The sequence below is a fragment of the Melospiza melodia genome, chromosome 3 (genome assembly GCF_035770615.1).
Source record: "Melospiza melodia melodia isolate bMelMel2 chromosome 3, bMelMel2.pri, whole genome shotgun sequence".
NCBI lineage: Eukaryota > Metazoa > Chordata > Aves > Passeriformes > Passerellidae > Melospiza > Melospiza melodia.
In genome coordinates this window covers 30,956,705-30,972,920 of record NC_086196.1, presented here as the reverse complement: position 1 = coordinate 30,972,920, position 16,216 = coordinate 30,956,705, and the positions used below count along the sequence as shown (strand labels likewise).

General features: G+C 38.7%; 1 protein-coding gene across 7 annotated transcripts in view; it reads left to right on the top strand.

Moving 5' to 3' along the window:
* Window positions 1-16,216, top strand: part of PTPRK (protein tyrosine phosphatase receptor type K) — a 312,897-nt gene that overhangs the window by 235,974 nt on the left and 60,707 nt on the right. For all 7 annotated transcript variants that reach the window (XM_063151154.1, XM_063151149.1, XM_063151153.1 and 4 more), the window contains exons 12-13: window positions 6,368-6,641; window positions 9,510-9,546. In XM_063151154.1, coding sequence (XP_063007224.1) covers window positions 6,368-6,641; window positions 9,510-9,546 — 311 coding nt within the window. The remainder of the gene's footprint in view (window positions 1-6,367; window positions 6,642-9,509; window positions 9,547-16,216) is intronic.

The window sequence follows — 16,216 nt, the reverse complement described above, 5'->3', positions numbered from 1 at the left end:
TAATCCATATTCCTCTCCATTATAGGAGATTTTCATGTGTTACATTTAAAATTGTTATCTCACGTATCATTCATTTCTGAGAAATTGCTATGGGGCAAACCTAGGATTTTTGGGGAACAGGGCTGCTTTCAGTACGAGACTTGAATTCTTAAAATATGGATTTTTTAAAAATTAATACCATGGAATTCAGACTGGTGGTCTGAAAATGCTCTCAAATCTTCAGGTGCTTAAACTTGCTTCACTATATGCCTTTGTAGGGGCTTTTAAAGGCTTCCAGGTGTCCTGCTGTTGTTCTTAATGAAAGCTGTCCTTGTTTAGGAAACGTGATATCTGTCTCTCACATAATCCATGCCACATCCTTTCAGTCTTGTGTCTGGCCACCTGAGGAGCTGAGGCAGATTCTTGCCCAGAGCTTCCCTCCTGGACACCACTGGGATCTGCTGATGGCAGTGGTGCACATCGTCTTTACAGCAGCTGCTCCAGGGCACACCTGCGCTGACAGCAGCAGGCTTCCACCTTCAATCCCACCACACATCTTCAGGGGGTCAATCTTGGGTCCTGGGTCTCTCTCCTGGAGGGGTGGTTCTTTCTTGAACTGGTAGCATGATGAGATGTGGCTAGAGAATTACTCATGCGGCTAGAAAATTACTCACCCTAGCTCAAGAAGGTCTGGTTTCTCTGCTCTGTACTTGAGATGAGGAACTTGCTGCAGAGTAAACCTGCAGAGTAAACCTCACATTTATTCTGTCAGTTTTCCTCACAGCATCCTCAGTCCAATGGCATGAGCATGTCGCTGTGGCCTATGAAGATGGCAGAAAGGACCTATGTACTAAACGTTAATAGAAGGTTTGATAGTGATAGTTTCACGGAGTATTAGTAACTGTTGTTTGACTGTGTTCTCAAAGAAGCCTACTTCTTTCTTACTTCTAAAACCTAACATCAAGTTTCTAACATCAAGAGGCCAAGGAAAGAAGTCCTTTACCATAACTGGAGACTTAGGCTTTATTCTTAAAATCAACCAGGTGTTTTATTCCTTACTTGGAATGAAAAGCATTCTCCAGGGGAATGCAGAAGGCATGGTGTTATTGCCTTTTTTGAAGCTATGCATATTGCAGTCAGGTACTTTTCTGCAGCTTCTTAATAGGGAGATAAATGTAGCACACTGAAATTCTGAATTGATTCAATGCATTTTGCTAAACTTTATGATATATTTTAGTGAAGCTTCACTCCATCACTCCATCCACACTGCAATTTTGTTTCCTCTAGAAGCTGGATTACTGCCATAATGAGTGTTACTAGGTAGGTGGGGAAAAAATGGATCACCGTGCCTGCAGCTGTGATGGAATAGAAGGGACTCAGATGCTGTTTTTACCCTGACCATGAATAATACAGCTGGCTTTTTGAAAAGTTTTTTCTTTTTTACCCAGTTCTGTAATCTCTGGAGCTGTAGATGGTCATTTCATTTCATATCAATAGGTTAATGTTAAAAAAATAATAGGAAAAGAAAACAAAATGGGGAAAAGTTCAGTCTGATATGCTTTTGCTTTTATAAATGGATTTATGCCATGATCAGATTTCCATCATAGCCTCCCAATCAGCACAGCCCCTCAGCAAGCAGATATTCCTTATCTTAAGTATAATCTATGTGCAGTATTTCTTTAAGACACTGCCTGGCTGCCCTAGTTGTCACAGTTTTAACACGGCTCTAATCATACCTTCACTGTCAGGTTTTATTGTGCAATCCCTAGCATTCTTTATGGCCTCCTGGAGTTTAAAAACAAAATTACAAACCAGAAATGCAAAGGGAGACAAAGCTGGATGGCTCAGGCTCACTTTGAAGCGCGTATAGTTTCACCATCAATCTTGTGGATGAGATTCCAGTCAGGAGAATCAATGGTGCTTCGGTGATTCATTTGAAGATGTGATTTGTTGCTGTAGTTTTTCCTGAAGGTTCCTAACTGAGTATCAGAAAAACAATTTTTTGTTTTATTATCCTACTGCAGATAAGGATTACAAAGAGTGTACATCAGAATCAGAGTAAATTTTTAATGATTAAATTTATTTTATTTGATTGTTAAAGTGGTTTTCTTGCACTTCCTTAAAATGAATTAGGCTTTTTTCATTTTGCAGCATGATTAATTAAGGATACCATGGCAGGGAGCAACTAAAACAATCATTGTCGATTAGAATTCCAAGAGCTGGGGCTGAAACTTGAGCTCGTCAGTCAGTCTGGTCAAAGGAGAGGAAGATGTATCTCCACTAGACACATAGAAAGAAATGTCTAGCAGGTATTTAAAGTCCAGTCAGAATAGGGCTAAAGCATGAACAACATTCACCACTGCTATATCTCTTTGGATCCTGAATTTTTAGGCAGGGATAAAAAGGAAGATGTTGTCAGAGACCTCCTTCACCTGTTTGCAATTGTCTTGGTCGATAGCAAGGTACTGTATGGGTTTTCTTTAATTAACTATAAAAGGTTTTGTCATGAGAAATAATTTCTTCATGGGAAATTTCCATGTGGAGCTCTTCAGCTGCTGTATCTTCAAAATTTCTCTGCTTACCTGGCTGTCTCAGACAACTCTTTGGCCTTTATGATCCTGATGACTTATGTAGCAGGTTCTGAAAATTTTATTACTCTTCAGAATAGCTCAGAATTTATTTTAGTCATCAAGAAGAAGGAATACTGTCATCTAAGCTTTCCACTCCTGTCTCTTTATTTCCCTATTTTACTCTTTCTTTGTTGTATGGAAAGATGAGGAAAAAATTCTATTGTAGGAATTCCCTCAGCTCCTGTCATAAAAAAGCACTCTCAATAACTGAATTCTCACCAGCACAGAAAAGAAAAAAAGTATAGAAAATCTAAGATAATTGAAGGTAGGATTAGTTATATGTAAAGACACAGGGATAAGCAGAGTACATAGTTAAATTTTCACTAATACCTGATATCAAAACACATTTGCAGCCAGTGATCACCCCACTTTTCAAGCTACAAATTTAGCTTTGACTTGTTCCGTTACACGTTACAGCAGGGTGTCCTTTCCGAGCATTGTTGTGTGCACACAGGGTAACAGTGCTGCTCTGGAGCCACTGCAGTGTGCTGTAAATGGCTTTAAACAGATGGTATCATGTTGGAATCTGTAAAGTTAGAGGGTTTTTAGGAAATGGTTAAAAAAGTATAGCCTCAGACTGAAGTTTTATTAGCATTGCAAATACAGCAGAAAAGTTTTCTATTGCGGGGGAAGGGTAGATAGGGGAGGATATAGGTTTAATTGTGTCAGGAACTCACTTGTTGCGGCACTTACGTCTAGATATGGACAACACTGGACAAACTAGACCAGTGAAGAGCTTTTTTATTTTTTCTCAGCACATCAGTCTCAGAACATTGTTAGACAATGGAGATAGGATGTTAACAGCTCGCTGATCCACAGGGAATGCCGAGGAGGTGTGGCATTACAGCATAGCATAAAACTATCTCAGCCTAGATTTCATCTAATCATACATAGAACAACACATATTGACAAGCATTCTATCTAATCTTATAAAACACACGTAATGGTAGTTAAAACAAAGACTGGTTCATAAGAGACAAAGAACAGAGCTCTATTCATGCTAACCTTCTAAAGATATACATTAAATAACCTTGTTGCCATCTTAAAGCTAATTCTACAGAGGCTTATTGTTATTTGTCATGTATGCTCCACTGCTTGGGAAACTTTTCTGCTGTATTTGCAATGCTAATAAAACTTCAGCCTGAGGCCTATACTTTTTTAACCATTTCCTAAAAACCCTCTAACTTTATGGATTCCAACAGTATCACAAAGGGCCCAGAGGTAAACTACTGTATTCCTCCATGTCTTGTTAGCCTATAATACTGCATGAACAATACTGCCAGATCACTTATCTAAAGAGGATTGGCAGATCTATTACTTAAATGTACTTAGTGAAACTACATTTAAAAAAAATTAGAAATAAAGCTTTGTTGGAGACTTAAAACAGTTTCTGTCATTTGCTATTTTTTCTATTCTGTAAGTGGATGACTACCATATATATATCTAGGTCTTATTTTCTGCATATTGTAGCTTTTCATATGTAGGGGTCCAAAAAGCATTTTTTGACTATATTTTATAGAAATTAATTTAGTTGAAAGTTTTTTTAGAACTGTCACATTTTATTGTGGTCTTATGCTTAAAATTTTGCCATATCTTTTATATCCCATTCAAAAATCAGTGTTCTTTTAAAGAAGGCTATAAAAAGAGACTTTTAACCAATTTGATTCTCATGCCCTTCATATTGGATTTTTTGTCTCCAAAGAGAGTTTATTCTCAAAAAGGAGATATGCCTTAAAATGAAGATACCCCTTTTATCCCTTATTCTATAAAATGGAGGGGGGAAGAGAGGTTGATTTGCTAGCTGTGGTGTGTCTCATTTTCAGAGCTGTGTGACAAACCAGGCTGTTCCAGGGGACTGTTGCCTCTGTCACGTGCAGGCATTGCACTGTCCTTCCTTGTCCCTGCTGGCTTTCTCCTTTGAAGCTCCCAGGGTGTCACAGACAAGTTTCCTGCTCTTCTGTCACTTCTGAGAGCAGAATTTGTGTCTGTCCCAGACCACTGGCAGCTGATGAGAGAAGACTGCAGAATTCAGGCAGCAGAGATGTGGTGTTTGTGTCCCAGGGCTCTCCAGCTGGTTGTCTGCCCAATTCTGAAACAGTGTTTTTATACTGCTTGGGTCCAGGGCCAGGCCAAAGAGGGAATGAATGCCAGTAGTAATTTCTTACCTTGGGACATTATAAATAAAAATTTTTAAAATATTTTTCATCCTGTCAAGTTTTTAAAATATCAGTGCTTTTGGGGTTTTTTGCTAGTACATTTATTTTGAAGCATAAAGAAATATACTGGATCTACAGGGGTTTTGTGTAAGTGATTTGTTGGTACAGTCCCCATTAACTGGACATGGTTAATACAAAGAGGCTACCACAGAAGGTGATGTATAACTGAGCTCAGTTCATGGTCAGTTTATGAGAAATAAATTTCCCCAGGTCTAACTTTTTTTTCTTTTTACATTCTTCTTTCTACCTGGACTTTCAAAACTGAAATGACTTTCTATATTCTTCTTGGGCATATTGAAATGGAGGGAAGAAGCATTCCTGCTTAATTTTTACACACTAGGAAAAGGGTATGCTAACATCTTCTTTCAGCATAGGAAAGACATGAAACTGATTTCCTATTTTATTTCTTCTCCTCTTTCTTCCATTCTCTAGTATCATACTTTATCTCTGCCACTGCAGTTATTGGGTTTTCTGAGCAGCAGTAGCAGAGAAAATTGACAAAATAATTTAATGCTGCCGCACAAATTCTGAAAGGAGGAGGACTGCCTTTGCCTTTCAGAGTCCTTGCAGCAATGCAGTGACACTTTGAGAATTTCGTTCAGTTTTACCTTTTCAGTTTAGAAAGCTTTATAGCAAACCTAAGACAGACAAGTCTGCCAGTTTAATTCAAAAGCTTCAGGTTTCTTGTCTACATGCCTTAAAATCCCCAAACCTCTTTTTTTTCTTATAAAATGAAGGATTGCCTTCTGCTCTCACTATGTAAATTCTTTACTTCTGAAAAGCAGAGGAAGCTGATAATGAGTTGGTAGCATCCTGCAGTTAGGTAGTTCCTCTAAAGAAGAAAGAATTATAATTACCTGTTCTATTTTGAGCAGGTGATTTTGAAAAGTGACCAAGCCATGATCCATTTCAACAGAGTTATTACGAGGTTGAGGTGGTGTTTTGATGGGCTGAATACTCTCTGCTTCAGCAATTCATAATATTTTATCATTGACAACTGTAAAGGAATGAGGCAGTCTCGTTCAGTGGAATGGACAGATTTCTGTCCATCTGTGCTTGTATTACAGCATGTCACTTGTACTTTAGATCTGCATAGCTCTGAGCCAAGATAGAAGCCACAGCAAGGTCAAGAGGTGGAGAAGCCTGTCAGCACATTCTGTCTCTAATGATATGACAACTGCAAATTGGTGCTTCAAGCACAGCCTGGAGGCAGCCATTATGTTGGGACTTGAAGCTCAGCTTTCTCTAATACTGTTTCAAAGGAAAATGCTAACTTCAGATTGCTTCTGATCAGCCAAGAGTTTAATCTGTTGTAGTTTAACACATTTTTTCCTGTGTTTCTTAAAAGAAAAAAAGTTTTAAAGGAAAGTAATGATAAGAGGTCATGTATGGATTTGTATTGTTGTTTTTCACACACACACACACACAAAAGGATGCTGCTTCATTCCAACAGCTGAAATAAACAGTTTTGCTGTATTTCCAGCCTTTGTTTCTTCTCTGCATCCATCTCCTCTCTTGTCCTTTTTTCCTCTCTCTCACCAGTGCCTACCAGATTGTTGTTGAAGAGCTGCACCCGCATCGAACAAAGCGAGAAACTGGTGCCATGGAGTGCTACCAAATCCCTGTCACCTATCAGACTGCCCTTAGTGGAGGCTCACCATACTACTTTGCTGCCCAGCTGCCCCCAGGAAACCTGCCAGAGCCAGCCCCCTTTACTGTGGGTGACAACAGGACGTACCAAGGTTTCTGGAACCCGCCGCTGGCTCCTCGGAAAGGCTACAACATCTACTTCCAGGCCATGAGCAGCGTGGAGAAGGCAAGTGCTGACAGCACCTGGCTCCTGCAAGGAGGCAGAGACATGCCTGTGGTGACAGCTAGGGCTGCTGGAGTCAGACGTGGGAGGTGTTGGCAGTGGCGTGGCTGAAATCCCCCTGGTGCTGTGACAGCATGGCGGTGTGCCATTCACATTTCACATCAGCCTCGTGTCACAGAAACTGCTACTAGATGGGAGTTTAATGCATCTCATAGTAATTGTCTGAGGGAAGTAATTTCAGGACTGTGACTGTCTCCTTGGTAAATAACATCCGCAGTGCTTTCCCCAGTTCTCAGTACCTGCGCTCTTCAGATTAAATTACTGCAGGCTAAAGAGAATGTGGGCTGCTCAGTGGGCTAGCAAAACATTGCAAACTATTTAAGACTCTCGCACTGGACGTCAAATAAAAAGTAAACATTTTCTTGAGCAAAAGTAACTGCTGGCCCACCATGAGTTTGAGAGTCTTTCTGAGAAAGTGTACAACGGGCTTGCAGCACTGCTGTGCAGTACAATTATGGCTATCATTCACCTTCATTACCTCCTGGGTGCTTCTGTTTAACTCTGCTGCTGAGTGCTGCTGTTTAACTCTGCTGCTGAGTGCTGCTGCTGGCTCTGTGTGCGTATGGAAGGAGGAGAAGTGTCAGGGAGAGAGGTTCCGAGGTTCCAGGTGCAAAGAACACCTGTGGCTCTGCAAGCCCCAGGCTGTTGCTTTTGAATGGTTTTTCCTCTTGTAAATGAAAAATGAGGGAGAGGAAAAGGATTGGTGAGAAGGGAAAATATGGTAGACGGAGAAGCTTTAGGTATTTAAAATTTAATATTTGGATATATTGTTTAGAAAACTGAGGTGTCCAGGCAGTTCAGACAGGAACTAGAAAGGCTGGACTGATAATCACTGATATCTAGCAGAACCATTGGAAAGGAGCAGAAGCAGTGTTTACTCTTCCTTATGCTTGGATCACTCTGGTGACTAAACAAATCCCTGCTAACAGGCAGCCTTGCCTTGGAGTCTTTTGAAGGAAATCTCAGCCTTTACCTATGATTATGAAAATTGGATATACATCAAGTCAGAATGGGTACAAGGGTGTTTGAAAACTGGAGGTTTTTTTCTCATTCAGTAGACCATTCCCTCTTTTCAGTTCTTATTTAAAGACCTATATGAAGTGAACAAAGCAAAATAAAAGGTGACTGCTAGACACCCATCCATATTTCCCTTACCTGCTAAAAATAGTTCCCTTTGTTTTTGTGGATTTCCAATAGACTGCATTGTAAAGAAATCTGTTTCATTCATTGAGGGGGAAAAAAAGGGAGTGAAAAGTAAACTGAAAGTACAAAATATATTTAGATATTTATTTTGGCTTTTGCATTTTGACAGATAAGTAGAAAATGAGAGAACACAGTATTTTTTGCTTAAACTTGATTTCAGTTTGTGAAATCTTAAAACAGATTTCCTTGTTATGTTTGAAACTTTGGATCAAATTTCTGTTCCTACAGGGATTTAGGGGGAGGTTTTGAGGGGAACTGCACTACATTCTGCCAGGACAGAGATCTAGTGGTTGTAAGATAACATCTGAACTGCAGAATATCTAAACAGATGTTTTGCTGTAAACCAGTGGGATCTGAAACAGGCAGAGGGAAGTAAAGTAGGTTCTGAAGTACATGGTAGGGTTGAGAGGAGGTTACTCTGATCCTCGCGGACATATTGAACAGAAACAGACAAGTAAATCCAGTAACTAGGGAGAATGGGTAGGAATATGTTAGTAAACTTTGTGGGACTTTCATTTTGATTGAAAAATTATCCTTATTGAACACCTACAGTGCCTCAGCTTAGAGTTTTGCTAGCACTTTACAAGCTGTGTTTACAAACTGGCATCTGCATATTTTACCTGTTGCTTTTGAATCTTCAAGAGGAGACAGATGCCAGGGGATGTATTCAGGGATGGAGGATTAGAGTAAGCATATTTTATAGAGTGAAACTGTCATTATTATGTATTCAAATTACATGCTAATATTGTTTAGAGTGATCTAATACCTTATGCTCACACAACCTTATGCTATTTCAGTATGTTTTCTTTTAAAATGACTGTGCATTGTACAGTAAGGTCAGAAATCCCATTTATGATTGACTCTTGTCTGTTCAAGTTGTCCAAACTGTGCAAAACCAAATAAATTGTTTTAATTCAATTTGTTTTGATTGCTCACCAAACTTCAGCAATTTGAAATTTGAGGGGAGAGAGTAGTAAATTACACAGAAATTTTTTTTGCATGTGCAACATCTTCTGAAGCACATTGCTGTCAAATCACTGTCTCCTGGGCAGACAATATAGATTGTAGTTAACTGTGTCATGTGTGGAGGGATATCTGAGCTGCATCTGTGCTTATTCCACACCCAGAAGCATGAGGGAATATGTTGCTTGTGTGCTTCAGGTGACTCTTTAAGAGTGCCAGGATGTAGCAAGACATAATTTTGGAGACAGTGCTGAGCAAATGTGTCTTTGCTGCACATTGCTGTTTCAGGTCAACACAAGCTCGGGATTTTTGTGCTGTGGCATAAATCTGAGTGCCACTCCTCCCTTTTTCTCCTGCTGCATCCTCTCTTTGTATTCTTATGGCATGACTTCCATTTGATTTGAATAACCTGAAATTTTACTATATTTGGGCTGTCCCACACCTGTTCTCCACATTATCATCCTGGACAATACATTCCAATCAAGACAAAATTCCCCAGCCTCCACCCCTGCTAAGCCCAGAGCCCTGAGCCAATTCATTGGGTTGTACCAGCTGATCAGTAGATCTAAGATGAATGTATGGAGTGGGGAGGGCAAGAAAAAGCCCTTGATCTGACTATTTTCTTTACTTTTCTTTCCTTAACAGGAAACCAAAACTCAGTGTGTTCGAATAGCTACAAAAGGTAAGAGGTTCATCCCCACTCACAAAGTAGCTTTTTAAATGAATTGTGGTGCTGCTATTAAAGGTTCAAAGCAAAGCCAGTACTATCCCTCTATTTTGAGCCACTCGATTGTGTTAAAATGTAATGGTCTGCTGCTTTTTATTCTTTGGTATTGAGCCAAGAGAGTACTGTTCTAGCAATACACAGAATTTCATCAAAATAAGGACACTTCTTTATTCCCACTTTCTGTCTGTGGCTTTCAAGATCTGCTTTTAGACTGCTGAAGCATTGCAGGCAGCAGATAGATGGACAGGAGAGAAGAAAGTGCACATGGGTAAACTGTCTGTTAGACTAACAATTATTTTCAAGCAGGGGTGGAAATAATTTAAATGAAGGACATGACAGTTAATTTTCCTAAGTAAGACCTCCAAGTGTTAGCAAGACGTAGGAGAGGGTTGATTTGACAAAAGCTCCTCTCTGACAGCAAGTGAGTTCCAGGACTAGGGCTGACTGCATAGCTGTGAGAATAAATCATGTCGACCCCATAATCCAGCAGGTTAATCACATACTGCTCACTCAAAAACATTGTTTCATCTTCAAACGAGGACTTGGTTGTTCTGTTTATTGTTATCTCTTGCTTTGGCTGTATTTATAGCCACTTGTTTTGGTGGCTTGATTATGCCAGTTGCTTGATAGACTCTGGCAGCCAAACAAGCAAGGAGCTTACAAATGCCCAAAGAGTCTTGTTCAGAGGCCCAGCACTTACGTTGTCTCTTTCTAATTGCATATTGATATTCAGCATAAAAAGAACTTTAGATAGGAGGAATCAGGTATTAAAGCACTGCAGAGGCACATCAGCCCCATTTTTTCAATAACTTCCCTCAATTTAAATCTTGTTCAAATGAAAAGGTGATGTCTCTAATGAGATGGTAGCAATCAAATGCTTTCTTGAGAAACCAGAAAAAAAATGTACTTCTTAATATGTGTTAGCATTTTCATCAAGTGAGGTATGCTAATATGAACAGGAAATTAAAACCATGAGCTAAGTCTTCTGTAAAAAGTATATCAGCATTATGTTTCTTATGTTTACCTGGCAATATTAAATGTTTGAATTAAAATGTATTTGCATAAAAAATTATTTATGTACCTCAAGCATGTATTACTAGTATTGGGTCTAGGGAGAGTTTGAAAGGCTCAGAAATAACTCACAATATTGCAGGACTGTGGAAGGGGAAAACAATGGTCTCTCTCATCATAAATTTTCTGGATAGTAATAATAAAACAGGAGGGGAATTCACCTGTCATATGAGGAAATTATTTTTTGCTTAACCACACGCATTCCCCCAATCTCAAAGCAATGTTGTGGTAGCAAGAGACCCCTTGGCGGTTGCTTATACACCTTCCTCTGCTGCAACAGTCACATTCCCCCTGATGGCTGCAGTCTGAAAGAAAGGCAAAATAAGTACGAGGTTTGTTACCTTTGTGCCTTATATATTGCCCTTGACACTCTGATTGAAGACTGGTTTCCCTGAAGTAACTGAGTTGCCTGATATATCAGTGCTAAATTCCTTGAAAATGGACCTAAAAACCAGTGTTTTCTCTGACTTATTTTAATTGCTGGCTTTTTGCCTGTGAATTGCAGGGGGAGGCAACACTAGGAACAAATGCTTTCTCTTCCTCTGCAGGAATACATTTAATAAGGAATCATCATTTCAGAGTCATATTGTGTACGTTGTGTACACATTATGTACATTCACATTTCTCAAATGAGTTATGCTGGTATTCTAAAGTATTTTTTCACAGTTCATACTGATTTTTTCCCATGTTTTCATCATAATAATAATACCATAATATGTTATATTCGAAGAAAAGTATACTTAATATACTGGTTTATGTGTATGCTCATCTGGTTGCCCTGATTTGTTTGTTTGGTTTTCTGTAGTGTGTAAGATCACATTGAATTATTGGTGTAGGAAATGTCTGGTTATATTTGTGATATTTTCATAGGAAAAAGGAACTGTCTCACCTTACCTAATGCACTCCAGTAAAGCAAATCTACCTGTTTAAAATCTGGGAAATTGTCTAAACTATGTATTCCATTATAAATGTAGTGTGTAGTTCTGTGTCATGTCTTGTGACTTGAAGCAGCCTACAGGTGGCCAAACTGAATTTTGCCTTGAACGTGTTGAAAAGACATTAAAAATTTTAAAAAGCTGTGTTGGAAGGGAGTAGGGAGGAACAACAGAAATGGTGCACATTAAGAAAAAAAATCTCCTTGGTAGTGAAGTTCAGTATTACCAGCAAAGTTATTTCTATCTTCTTATTTCTATCTTGTTCAAGGATCTGCTTCATCTACTGCGAATATTCACACCAATAAGACGTAAAGATGGAAAAAATATGACAGAAATTCATCCCTAACTAATTTTTTGGATGGGGGGGACAATTCCCTAGCAGCATGCTTTCCATGTATTTTAATGCATTATGGATTTCACTCCTATGATTTCCAAGGTTGCCTTCTACCTTTGGGAATTGATGGAATACTTGGTTTATTGGTGTTAAACTAACAGAAGCCAACAAATTTAAATTGAAGCACTTGTACTTTTTTGGTCTGTATATTCCAAGTGCAGTGCTGTCCTGTACTTCTGATAACAAATGCACAGAAGTGTCAGATCATCTGAAAGATGGTGCCAAATCATGACTAAAGAATGTTTCTGCTCCTTCTTGGTGTGCCTTGAAAAAATGCTTTTGAGTAAACAGAGAGACATACTAGTGTCTGGTGTACTGAAATACACTGAGTTAATTTTTCATGGTAGAAAATACTGGAGCAGCCCCTATTTAAAAAGTAGCTTCCTGAGTACTTGCAGCTGAAGGATGAAGGCCTGTGATTCTTTGATGGTCCTTAATTAGACTAACAGTAGGATTGCCCCTTTTCCTAGGCACCTACTTCCATGGCACTTGTGGGAGCTTAATGAGTAACTTTTGCCCTTCTGCACAGTGGAACCAATTGGCGAGGCCAAGTTATTAGATGTGATGAAGGAATATGAAATGTTACAGACATGTACACAGTCTGTTTGCATAAGCTTTGATTCTTGAGGAAAGCAAGTTGAAATAATGTTAAAAATAATTCCTTGTACCACAGGTGGTAAGTACAGCATACCTAAAGCACCATTTCCAGTTGGAGATATAGCCCAGAAAATATATTAACTATGAACAATTTTAATTCCTTGGACACTGTTAACCTATACTGCCTTCCTCTGTTTAGCTGAATCCCCTTCTCATCCAGAAACTCTCAGTAACCAATGACCAGTGTATTTTTTTCCCCTAATAACATTGAATTGTTCAATACCTTGTTAATTTTTGAATCTGGATAGTAGGATTACCCAGTCACTAATAATCTGGTTTCCCACACATAGTAAGTGAAGAAGGATAAACAAAAAAATCTTGTTTTTGAAGAGCAGAGAAGAGTGCAGGGGATGAGATAACAGGTCAGATATTCAATAGGAATGGAAAGATGGAGTTAGGAAATATGTGTTATTTGATAAAAAAAAAATCTGTTATATATCATTTCCTAAAGAAAGTCCTGAACTTCCTAATACTAGCTTAGTAAGGCAGATTTCAACTGTGGAATCATAGGACTGTTAGAGTTGGAAAAGATCCCTAAGATCACCAAGTCCAACCGTCAACTTATCCACCATGTCCACCACCAAACCACATCCACAGGTGCCATACCCACATGTTTTTTGAATGCTTCCAGGGATGGTGACTCTGCCACTTCTCTGGGCAGCCTGTTCTAATGCTTTACAACTCTTTCCATGAAGAAATTTTTCCTATTGTCTAATTTAGATGTCCTGGAAAAACTTGAGACCATTGAGTAGTTCATAGCATGCACATATCAGAATGAATACATGATAACCAAACCTGCCTAACCAAAGTATTGATAAACTGAAGTAAATAGCAGGCGTGTGCACTTCAGAGTAATAGATGATGTTGGTGACTGATCTGTCATATCCTGGAGCTGAGTTTGACTATGTGAAACTTTGAATGGGTTTCCACTCACACACAACATCAGCACTTCATTTTACAGTCTAGAATGTTACCGACTGCTAAGGGAGTGAAACTGGACTAACATGGTGAGAGAACAGTGATGTTTCAAATTATTTAGCATGTAAATATACATTTAAGAGGACAGAAGGGACAGCAGAGCTGTTATAAAGCAGAGTATACGAAGCTGACATTTTTGACAGTTTTCAGGCTGCCAAGTTTGAGGCTAACACGGATTCGTGTGTATTCTTTTGTTTTGCTTAGTGGGCTAGAGAAAAATATTGAAAATTTAATTAGAAGAAATCTACTGTGGCAGTAAATAAAGAAGTGGTGAACCTGGCAGCTCTATCACAAAGTAGTTAGAGAGAATAAATGAAGTCCAGTGTTTCTCAGTCCACATTTAAAACAAAAACTTCATCAATTCCAACATTATTTTCCCTCGTGGTTTTCATTTGTGCTATTAGTTCAGACAATATAGAACCTCTCTATCTCTATGCATGTTTGGTTCATACAGATGGATGAAAATGCCATTTGAGATGATGCGCATCTGGAAGTAATTGTGAAATGGCAGAAAATGACTTTTTAATCTGATTTGAGGAATAAAGAGGTCTGGGTGGTAACATTTCAACTCCAAGTGTGCATTTAGTCCACCATCATTACTGCTCTGAATTCATTCCCACAGCAGTTGGGGATTGATCCAAAGGCCTTTGATGTCAATGGGAGTCCTTCCACTGACATTAATGTGCTTTGGATTAGGTCTTTAGAAGTCATAAATCTGTCTAGACCATAATTATTTCCTTGAAATTGCTCCTGATGATGTTTCTGCTCTTAGGGAAATTTGTGAAAGTTAAATCACCTCCTGTTGCAGGATGCTCAAAAATGTCTGTTACCAATTAATGCACAAATGAAGGGAATATGTCAGATGCTAAATGTATCTAAAAGGAATTTTCTCTCGCTGTTGTTTTTATGTTTGGATCAATGCTGCTACAATGACTTTGAGCTGTACCATCCCAATAGGAGCTGGCGACCCAAGTGGCAATATAGAGAAGAACGCAGGTGTTTCATAAGTCACAGCATTTCTTTTCACTCATTCATAGGAAAAGCATTTAATATGTTTAAACTGCAGTGGTCTTTTGCATAATGTCTTTTATCACTCAAAGAGGAGAATTTAGTTGACTTGCTGAGCTTTCCAAAGGTGGAAACAGAACATTAGCATGGCATATTTTTCTCTTTTGTGTATGAAATGGCAGTAGCTCACCAAGCAACCACATCTGCAAGTTCTGATAAGTAATACCTTTGGTTGTAAATAAAAAATGGTGTGACCCCTTGATGGAATATTTGATGATAGTTATTAAAAAAACAGTTAAGTGAGGGACACCTCCAGACACAAAACCTATAATGTGAGTATTTTCATGTATGCACAAAGATAAAAAATCTTAGCAAACTTAAAGATTTTCTAAGGAATGAGAATTTTAGAAGTAAGAATTCAGGTAGAGTATTCTAGTTTATATTTAAATATTAGAGGGAGAATGTTGATACATTACAAGGATCAGCATCTTAGCATATATGCGTTTTTATTTTTTTATGCCTGGTTTATTAGGTCTCTTCACCTATTATTAATATTATTTCATTAATCAGAATATGGGCATTGAGTGTTTTGCATCCATTTCAGAAAATATGGAGACATAAAGCTAGAAATTAAGAGTTTTTACAAAGCTCATTAGATTTTTAACTGCAATTGAAAATCTTTCATTCCGCATATAATAGACGCGCATTTATAAGTACTTTTTGCTAATACTGCTGGGTGCAGGGGTATATTTTAGCTCCTCTTTTCTTACTGTTCTTTCACCATCTCTCATTTGTCTTTTCTAACATGTTTACCTGCTTTGGGTCATTGTAAAATTAGAAGTGTTTATAGAAGATAAACTCTATCATCCCCTGATGGGACTGGTCGCATTAACCCCTTTTCACACAGGCAGCCTGTGTACACTTTCATTTTCTATTGTGATTAATTCTACCATTGGCTGAACTGGCCTCTTGCAATGCCTCGAGTTGAAGAGTGTGTGAGGCAGATCAGGCAGAGATTGCTGCCTCTATCAGCCTGTCGCAGGCATCTCATGGGCATGTTCAGCCTCGGAGCGACGAGAATTTGGCTCATGTGTGATGAAATGAAGAGCAGCCCTTTGAAGGGACAGCACTCTTTTCAAGAAAGAAGGAGAAAGCAGTCTCTAGGAATTGTAAATTGTGTTTATATGTACACTGTACTCTTCAGCCAGAATGACACTTTCTTTTCATTGGCAAGCATGTCAGCACAGACAGTATGCAACATCTTACCACAGAGGAAGTAATCTTTGCAATTATTCATTCTTGCATTAACAGCTGCCTAACACTGAGATATTCTGGATAGAAGATAAAACATATTTTAGCAGTAAGGCTGCTCACTGTGCACCTGGACAGGAAGGACACAAGAGCTTTACATCAGGAAAGAATGGTGCACAAAGAATGCAAAAGAAATTCAGCAACATCTAAATCAGAAATGTGCTTATTTACTTTCATTAATACAATTTAAGACCCTGAAATCAGCAACACCGTGTTTCTCTGTATCTGATTGAATGCTTTTAACTAAATGGAAAGAAGTCCCACCTTTTGT